At 35.0% G+C, this 10229-nt stretch overlaps 1 protein-coding gene across 1 annotated transcript; it reads right to left on the bottom strand.

Moving 5' to 3' along the window:
• Positions 1 to 8216: 8216 nt before the first annotated feature.
• Positions 8217 to 10215, bottom strand: LOC100261095 (cytochrome P450 81Q32). The gene is made up of 2 exons (XM_010654455.3): positions 9132 to 10215; positions 8217 to 9008 (listed from the first exon to the last, which is right to left on the bottom strand). Exons 1-2 carry the CDS (start codon positions 10044 to 10046, stop codon positions 8403 to 8405), a joined length of 1521 nt encoding a protein of 506 aa, XP_010652757.1. The 5' UTR covers positions 10047 to 10215; the 3' UTR covers positions 8217 to 8402.
• Between the last annotated feature and the right edge of the window lie 14 nt (positions 10216 to 10229).

Raw genomic sequence — 10229 nt, 5'->3', positions numbered from 1 at the left:
GATATTAGGAATATTGAGATACTAGGAATATTGAGATATTAGGAATATTGAGATATTAGGAAAGTTGATATATTAGGATATTAGTTGTTATTTCCTTATATCATTCTTTCCTTGTATCATTCTTTCCCATTCTTAAAATGGTGATTACCCTCTATATATACTCTGTACATGAACGAATGAAAGTATGAATGAAAAAAACTACTATTTATCAATTTGAAGATGGTATCAAAGCCATGGAACTAAAATCTTGGATATTTTGTCACTATGGTAGTCCGACAACGATCAACCATCCTAAGACAAACCCTAATATTGATAAGTCAACCTTCAAATGCACTCACTTCAATAAGACTAGTCCCACCAGTCTGGATATCCCACAATTTCAAAGCAACGACTCTTGGTATGACCAGGAAAACAATAAGAAACCGAGGGTTTGAACCATGGACCTTTAGATCATGTTTAGGCTATCAACACTTTGTTATTAATTATAATAATTGTGATCAACGGAAGAAAGATCCCAAGAAAACCTCGACTGCAACTGTTGCCGAAATAAAAACAGAGACTAATGTTACTAAGAAAGCCTTTGCATTGGTAGCCGCTACTGATCATGGTGGTAAGTTTTTAAATACTTTTACACCTGTTATTAATAGTGCATGGATAATTGATTCTGGTGCTACAGATCATATGACTTTTGATTCTAGACAGGTTTCACCCCTTAGACCTTCCTCACAAAAAATTGTTTCCACAGCCAATGGTAACACAACCCCAGTCATTGGGAAAGGATCCTTAACTCTTACTGATACTTTGAATTTGGATTCTGTTTTAGTTGTTTCATCTTTATATTACAATCTTTTGTCAGTTTCTCAAATCACTACAGCCTTATCTTGTATTGTCATTTTTTGGCCTGAATTTTGTGTGATTAAGGACATCCAAACAAGACAGACGATTGGTTGTGGTATTAAACGGGGAAAACTCTATTACTTGGACTTGCAATCAAATGATTCAAATAAATTGCAATAAGCCTTGATGGCAGATGGATCTGAGGGGGAGAAGAAAAAATCTGAAATTTGGTTATGGCATCGACGTTTGGGACATGTTTCCTTTGGTTATTTAAAAAAATTGTTTCCTAGTTTGTTTGCAAAGAGTGATATTTCTGGTTTCCGTTGTGATATTTGTGAATTGGCTAAAAGCCATCGTGCTTCGTTTCCGTTAATTTTGAATAAAAGTCCGTTCCCTTTTATGGTTATACATTCTGATGTTTGGGGCCCATCCAAAGTCCCAACTTTGAGTGGCTCACGTTGGTTTGTTACTTTTATTGATGATTGTACCAGAATGACATGGTTATGCTTGATGAAGACCAAAGGTGAAGTGAACTTGTTGTTTCAAAAATTTCATAAAATGATTGAAACTCAGTACAATGCAAAGGTTCGGGTTCTGCGTAGTGATAATGGTGGAGAATATCAAAGTTCTAATCTTCAAAAGTATTTGGAAGGACATGGCATCATTCATCAGACTACTTGTTCCAATACACCCCAGCAAAATGGAGTCGCTGAACGAAAAAATCGACACTTGTTAGAGGTTGTTCGTGCTTCCTTGATAGCAGCAAAAACACTAATATCTTATTGGGGAGAAGCAATCACATTTGTCACATACTTGATCAATCGGGTACCTTCTAGCTCAATTAACTTTCAAACACCTCTCCAAGCTCTTACTAATGTCATAGTTGCCCCAACCGTCCCAAATCTACCTCCTCGTGTTTTTGGTTGCGTGGCATTTGTGCATCTACACAAGCACCAACGCACCAAGTTAACTTCCCATGCATTGCAATGTGTGTTTGTTGGATATGCATTGCACAAAAAGGGATATCGATGTTACCATCCTCCAACTCAACAAATGTATATTACAATGGATGTGGTGTTTCATGAAGATTCAATGTATTTTTCATCTGAGTCTAAACTTCAGGGGGAGTATCATAAAGAAATTCAGACTCTCGATTATGATTATCATATCTCTGAGGAATATGAATCTGGACAATCTGAACTAGTGAACCAGGAAGTGGGTGAGTTGGATATGAGTGGTCAACAATTTGGGTCCGAAGATGTCTTCACTGAAATACCAAACCAATCGTCGTCTGTTGAGGGTGTTCTTAATTTGGAACCTGATCCATTCATGAAACGGTTACCACATCGTCATAATAGAGGTATTCCTAAACCCACATATGAACCTGAATTGTCTACTAAAGTCAAATATCCCATGAGCAACTATGTGTCTACCCATCGTTTGTCTAAATCAAATAAGTCATTTGTAAATCAATTATCTACTGTATCTATTCCTAACAGTGTGCAGGAAGCCTTAGCTGATCCAAGGTGGAAACCAACCATGAATGAAGAGATGAAATCATTGCAGAAGAATGAAACATGGGAACTCGTAGAATGTCCACCAGGAAAGAAGCCAGTTGGGTGTCGTTGGATCTATACTGTGAAGTACAAGGCAGATGGTAGTATTGAATGATTTAAAGCAAGACTGGTAGCAAAAGGGTACACTCAAACTTATGGAATTGACTACACAGAGACATTTGCACCTGTAGCTAAGATCAACACAATTCGAGTATTATTGTCTTTAGCTGCAAACCTAGATTGGCCATTACAACAATTCGATGTGAAAAATGTCTTTCTGCATGGCGAGTTATCTGAAGAAGTATATATGGATCTTCCACCAGGATGCATGGTGTCAGAAGGTGTGCAAATTGAAGAAGTCATTGTATGGGTTGAAGCAATCCCCGAGAGCATGGTTTGGAAGGTTCACAAAGTCAATGAGAGCTTTTGGCTATCGTCAAAGTAATTCAGATCACACTTTATTCCTAAAAAAGCAACATGGTAAGATTACAGCACTCATCGTATATGTGGATGACATGGTAGTTACAGGAAATGATCCTGAAGAAAGAAAAGCTCTGCAAAATTATCTATCTAGAGAATTCGAAATGAAAGATCTAGGTCCTCTGAAATACTTTCTTGGGATTGAAGTTTCTCGATCAAGTGAAGGAATTTTTCTATCTCAAAGAAAGTATGCCTTAGATCTTTTATAGGAGACTAGAATGTCGGGATGTCAACCTGTTAATACACCAATAGAAGAAGGTCTGAAATTGTGTGTTGAGCCTAATCAAGTATCAACCGATAAGGAAAGATACCAGAGACTTGTGGGGAGATTAATGTACTTAGCTCATACATGACCAGATCTTGATTATGCATTGAGTGTAGTGAGTCAATACATGCATAATCCTGGAGAGCAACATATGAATGCAGTCATGCGTATTTTGAGGTATTTGAAGAATGCTCCTGGGAAGGGAATTTTGTTCGCTAAAAATGTTGATCATCAGATTATAGAAGTATATACTGATGTTGATTGGGCCGGTGCAGTGGATGATAGGCGATCTACATCTGGTTACTTTACCTTTGTAGGTGGTAATCTTGTGACATGGAAAAGTAAGAAGCAGAATGTCGTCGCTCGTTCAAGTGCAGAAGCTGAATTTAGAGGTATGGCTCTAGGACTTTGTGAGGCATTATGGCTAAGACTCCTCTTACAGGATTTAGATTACCTATCTAGGCAACCAATCCGATTGTTTTGTGACAATAAAGCCGCATGTGACATTGCTCATAATCCAGTACAACATGATCGTACAAAGCATGTCGAGGTGGATAGATTCTTCATTAAGGAAAAGTTGGATGATAAGATTGTGGAATTGCCTAAGATTCGATCAGAAGATCAATTGGCCGATATCCTTACCAAAGCTGTCTCAAGTTAAGTGTTCTCAAAATTTTTAGACAAGTTGGGCATGTGTGACATCTATGCACCAACTTGAGGGGGAGTGTTGAGATATTAGGAATGCTTTCCTTATATCATTCTTTCCTTATATCATTTAGTGTTGAGATATTAGGAATGTTTAGATATTAGGAAAGTTGAGATATTATGAATATTGAGATATTAGGAATATTGAGATACTAGGAATATTGAGATATTAGGAATATTGAGATATTAGGAAAATTGATATATTAGGATATTAGTTGTTATTTCCTTATATCATTCTTTCGTTGTATCATTCTTTCCCATTCTTAGAATGGTGATTACCCTCTATATATACTCTGTACATGAACGAATGAAAGTATGAATGAAAAAAACTACCATTTATCAATTTGAAGAGCAAGAGACTTTCTTAGATCATTATTTTTTTTTCACTTATAACAAATATTGGTATTCATCTCAATTTCATTCTCTTATTATCTTGGCTTGAAGCTTCTTCTTTTTTTCTTTTCACTCTGAGTTATAATGATAGTTTGAATCATATTAACTCTTATTTATTAATTACATTGCAACAAAGTTTACATGGATACATAGCTATTCAACTCTCAAACCTTTTTTTTTTAATTATAAATTGGAAGTATAGTGTAAATATGATTAGTTTATTATGTTGAAAAAAATGTACAAACAATAAAAGATCAAGGAAGATGAAAGGCTAGAAGAGTAGAGCTACCAACAAGTGGTATAAGAATAAAAGCCTTGTTCATATCAAAGCCAAAAGATTACGGAGGGTGAAAAGTGAGAAGATAAGTACCATAATACTTAAGAATATGCAAAATATATAACAAGAAAATTACAATTTGGTCAGTGATATTATGACAATAAATAATTATAGATCAATTCAACCTTAACTCTTAAAATTCACAAGTAAGAATTTTAGTAACTAGTGCATTAAATGTGTGTCTTATTTAGATCTTAAGATTTATAGGGTCTAATGGATCACGACTACAACAAAGTGGTTGATTCAAAAGAATTTGAGGCACTGTCAAAGGAGTAAAAAGACTTATTGAAAGATTCTCAAAAAAGAAATATCAAAAAGCACTCTATGTAATATTCTAAGCAGTAAATGAATATATACTTAAGAAAATTTCAAAAGTAGAAGCATAAAAATAAATAAATAAAGGTATAGATTAATCTACACAAATTATATAAATTAAAGTAATGATCATGTCAAGTGAATGGCGCTACGAACATTAAGATGTGAATTCAAGTCTCTCCCTATCAATGGCTCTAAATTGATTTCACATTATTTTGATTGGGTACTTATAAACTAGATGTGGGTTAATGGTGAAAGGCTTGATGATTAAAAAATATAAGAGAAAGTCATACATACGATTTTTACATGCAAAATTTGAATATGTTGTTGTAACGAATGAAGAAAAAAGAAATATCTTAACTTTTACAATTGAAGGGTTGATGAGCGTATGTAGTCACATGAATAATGGATGAATAAAATAATTGACTCTACTAGTTTGGAGTAAGCCTTGAAAAGTAAAACATCTACAAGAGGTCATGAGGATCAATAAAGTAGCAAAGGTCATGATTATGGATGTAGAGGAGGACACAACAACTCCAACAATAGAGATGGAGATATAATAAAAATTATTCTAAAGGAATGATCAACATTCTTGGATCTAAAGACAAGTCACACCTATAATGTTTTAGATGTAAGTGGTATGGACACTACGATTCAAAATGTCGAATGAAATTATAGAATGAACAATAGAGTTGACAAACACCATTGAGGTTGAGTAGAATTTGACATTGGTCTATAATGTAACAACATCAAACATAAACCATAAAGATGTTTGGTTCTTTGATACAAAACGCAACAATCACATGTGTGATAAGAAAAAATTGTTTTTGCAATCTGATGAATCGGTTAAATGAAAAGTTAATTTTGGAAGTAAATTTAAAGTCTTAATCATGGGTAAAGATAATATTAAAATACATTTAAATATGTCACTAATGTTACCGTAGTAGATCTATTTTTTGTATTAGATTTTTTTTAGAATTTGTTTATCATGGGACAATTAATAAAATAAAATAAAAAACATACCATTAATATTTTTAATGGAGTTTGTACTCTTAATGATAAAAATAAGAAGATGATTTCAAATATGTAGAAGACAAAATATGATATTTCCTATCTTTTTCCAACCAAAACTTCATTTTATTTGAAGGCAATAGTAGAAGATTGCAATTGGCTTTGACATCTTCCCTTTTGTTTCATGGGTTAAAGTTCTTGGTGCATATGAATATGGTAATAGGATTATCACTAATTGATGATCCATATCATGTTTATGAAGAATGTTGTGAGACCAAGGTTTGGTTAATCTCAATTTTGATGATAACAAAACAAGGTTTAGAACTAATAATTATATTTCAAGTGTGATTAGGTAAAACGATTTCCAAAATGGCAATCACAAAGACAAATCAAGCCAAAGAGAAATCATGAAGAAGAAAACCACCTCAAAGAGAAGTTTTTTTTAAGACCCAAGCGTCATAAGATCTCTTTGTAATATTGTTGGTGCACTAGGATTTTCATGCATTACATTCTTTACTTATACACCAAAATCATCCAAGAGTTATTTTGTTTTAAATATTTTAAAATTTGATGATTTCATGTTTTCAACTAAAACCTTGTATCAAATGTTTTTCTAACTTGTTTAAAAGGTTTTAAATTGAAAAAATTGGTTTTCTAGGCCAAAACGTTGAACCGGTCAAGGCACTAGGCCAACCAACTCAACCGGCTAGGGTACCGGTCAATCGGTTCCCTTTACCCGATCGAGGAGTGCTAAAAAAAATCTCTCTCTTCCAGTAGTCTTTCCTTCCCGGTCGACCTCCGATCGAGGTCCGGTTGAAGCAACGGTAACTGCCAAAGCATTAAATGATCCAACGGCTAGTGAACCGGTTGACCCCTAGCTCGACCAATCGAACCCCTAACAACTAGTTTGGTCGTTTTCTTCTATAAAAAGGCTCCAAATCTTCATTGTTAAAAAACTCAACCTTCCCAAACCTTTCTTGAATATATTTGAGCCTTGGAAGAGTGTTTTGAGTGCACCATTGTTCTAAAATTTGCATATCATTAGTGCACCATTCAATCCCAGATTTCTTGTATCATTTGAACTTAAAATTTTTGTACTAGGATTTTGTAAGATCAATTATTTGTATATCTTTGAGATGAAGATTCTCAAGTGTGGGGTAGCACTTGAGAGGTTGTTCACGAGTGGGGTATCTCTTGAGGATTGTAAAGGGTACTTGGAGCCAAAAGTCCAAAATGGTGGATTGGAACCATAATCCAATTGTATTGCTTGAAAGCTTGATTTGGAAGCCTTGAACTAGTGGAACCTCAAGCTTGGGATTGAAGTTAGAGGAGAGTGGATGTAGGTCAGGTTGCACCAAACCACTATAAAATCTTGTGTTTGCATTCTCTCTTCCCTACTCTTTTACTTTATATGCAATTGTCTTTATATCGTTTTATTAAATACTTACGTATATTTGTCTCTAACATTCACATAGTTTAAATTTGCAAAAAGAGACCATCACTCTATTCACCCCCCTCTAAAGTGATTACCATAAGTTGGATTAACCTAATTTTTCTAACAAATGTCTCCTTAGGAAACGACATAGGAAATATTTTTCAATTAGAATATCCAAAAGAACTAAACCTTTAGATTTGGTGCATATGTATATGATTTGATGAGATAAAATCTCTTAATTATAACAAATATATATTGACCTTTATAAATGATTTTATAAGAAAAACTTGGATTTATTTGTTAATAGAAAAATATAAGGTTTTTAGCAAGCTTAAAGATTTCAAAATTCTTATTGAAAGACAAAATAATTGCAATATTAATATGTTAGAATTTGATAATTATAGGAGGAGGATTTACCGTCAATGAATTTTATAATAATTAACAATTAACTATACATCTCAATGAAAGGGTATAAGCAAAAAGAAGAACATGACCGTAGTATAGATGACAAGAAACGTGTTAAAGGCCAAGACACTTCCAAAAGCTTTTTGGGAAAAAGCCATTGCATCTTGAAACCCAAAAGCATGTTTAGACAATTTGAAGGGAACATTTCAAGAAAGCCAAGGTGGGGGAGATTGCCCTATCGGGTCACCATAATGTGCTAAGGATGAGTAACATGGTATAATTGTAGGCAATGAGTAACATGGAATAATTGTAGGCAATTTAACTGCCTTTCGAGAAGCAAGGACTGCAAGGATTGCAAGCTTTAACATATTTTTTAAAAATAGTTGGTAATGGGAATAATTGATGAAATATCTATAATTATTCAATTCAGGTTATTGTATATGATGAATGTTTAATATTTTTGGCATGAAAACTATATAACAAAGTTGCTCATTTAGATTAGAAAAAAATTACAAAAAAAGCTTACATAATCATAATCTTTTATTTTTAGACTAGGCTAGCTAAAATAACATAACAAATACATACGATGAGCACACTGATAAAATGTATCGACACAAATATATGACAATAATGCTAACATCAACCAGATGTCTCTTCGTTGTTTTATAATACCTTTCTGATAATAGCACGAGCTTTACACATGGCTTCCAATGGCTCTAATTTGGGCATGGTGACTCCTTTCCCTTCAGCCATGTCAACTTCCTTCTCACTAACTCTCTCCCACTCATAACACTGAATCAATAACCCCAAAGTCAAACCTATCACTCGATTAGCCAGGCCAGCACCAGGGCAAGCCCTTCTTCCGAAGCCAAATGGCAATAGCTTGTATGCCTCACTTTCCCCATTTTCGAACCTCTCTGGCTTGAAACTTGTAGCATCTTTCCACGACTTAGGGTCTCTGTGAATGGCCCAAGCATTGACCAATAATATTGTGCCTCTTGGGATATCATATCCTCCAATTTGGCAATTGTCTGAAGAAATATGTGGTATCAAGAGTGGGGTAGCCGGAAACAATCTTAACGTCTCAGAAATGATACTTCGAAGATATTGTAATTTGGGGAAGTCTGATTCTTCCATCAAACGATCTTTTCCAACATGAGTGTCCAATTCTGCTCTAGCTTTCTTCAGAACATCAGGATGATTGAGTAGAAGAGACATAGCCCATTCTATTGTCGTCGCAGTAGTGTCAGTACCAGCAAAAGTTAAGATCTGTGCCATTCAATATTTATAGATTTGAGAAAAATTAAACCACACATGTCACACCAACACTAGTATAAACACTCAAAAACAAAAAACAAAAAAAAAAAAAACAAAACACAGAAGTTCACTCACCAGTGCAAGCCCTTTTATGATTTCGTCTGTGTAATATTCTGGTTCTGATTTTTGCAGTGAAAGCAGATGATCGATCATGCTGTTTTTATTCACTAGACCCTGGTCAGGACTTCGATGCTCGTCAATAAGACCTTGGAAGATCACGTCTTTCTCTCTATTGAGCTTCACCAACTTCTTCTCATAACCCCCAAAATCAACCCACCGTAGTAAAGGCAAAAAATCTCCTGGATTTGATGCCCCAGCCAGTTCAAAAATCCCTCTCATTATTTTCTGAAAACGCTTGGCTTCCTCACTATCCACATCTTCCCCATAGTACCTCTTTCCTGTAACCATTCTCATTATAATATTACATGTTAGCTCTGTAAACATTGGTCTCAACTCTACCCTTGCAAAATTGTCCCTTGAATTCTGAGACAATCGGTGTAGTAAAATCTTGATTTCATCCCTGCGAGTGCCTAGAAACATGTTGAGGCGATTTGAGGAGAAGATTTCCAGTGCGCTGAGGCGGCGGAGATTGCGCCAGTGTTCGCCATATGATGCTGAAGCAATAGTGGTGTAGTTGTAGCCTATGTACTTGCCGATCAGCCAGCGAGGCCGGTTGGCAAAAATGATGTCGTTCTTAGTGAAACATTCTTCAACAGTGGACGGAGAGGATATGATAACAACAGGACTGGATCCGAAGCGAAGGGAGAAGATAGGACCATATTTTTTAGAAAGACTTTGTAATTGCCGATGAATTGGTGGTTTAAGGAGGAGATGGAGGTGACCAAGAATCGGAATAGCAGGCGGGCTTGGTGGGAGGTGGGGATGTATTCTTCTTCTTTGGAGGAAGATATTGAAAGCAAACGAGAGAAAGAGAAGACATAGAGATGTGCTTAGCCATGTAATTTCCATGGTTGTGTTGATGACAAACATAAGAGAAAGATGGGTTCAGATCTGAAGGCTGTTAAGAGTCCTGATAAAGCCAAAATTTGTTTATGATATATCTTTGCTTAGGTGTTCTAGATTGTTAACATGCAAAAAAGCATCTGTGGTTTTGTTTCGCTTTCGTGAGCCATGAAATTATATTTTATTAATTTGTACCAATTATAAAAATGA

Source organism: Vitis vinifera, chromosome 7, assembly GCF_030704535.1.
Source record: "Vitis vinifera cultivar Pinot Noir 40024 chromosome 7, ASM3070453v1".
Lineage (NCBI taxonomy): Eukaryota > Viridiplantae > Streptophyta > Magnoliopsida > Vitales > Vitaceae > Vitis > Vitis vinifera.
The sequence above is the reverse complement of the archived record's forward strand: the minus strand, read 5'-3'. Positions and strand labels throughout refer to the sequence as shown.

What these genes read in the sequence shown, in the direction of transcription:
- LOC100261095 (XM_010654455.3), bottom strand. Translation starts at nt 10,046, where the DNA reads ATGTTTGTCATCAACACAACCATGGAAATTACATGGCTAAGCACATCT. An exon ending in TCATAAAAGGGCTTGCACTG is followed by an intron (nt 9,009 to 9,131) that starts GTGAGTGAACTT and finishes TGAATGGCACAG; the next exon opens with ATCTTAACTTTTGCTGGTAC.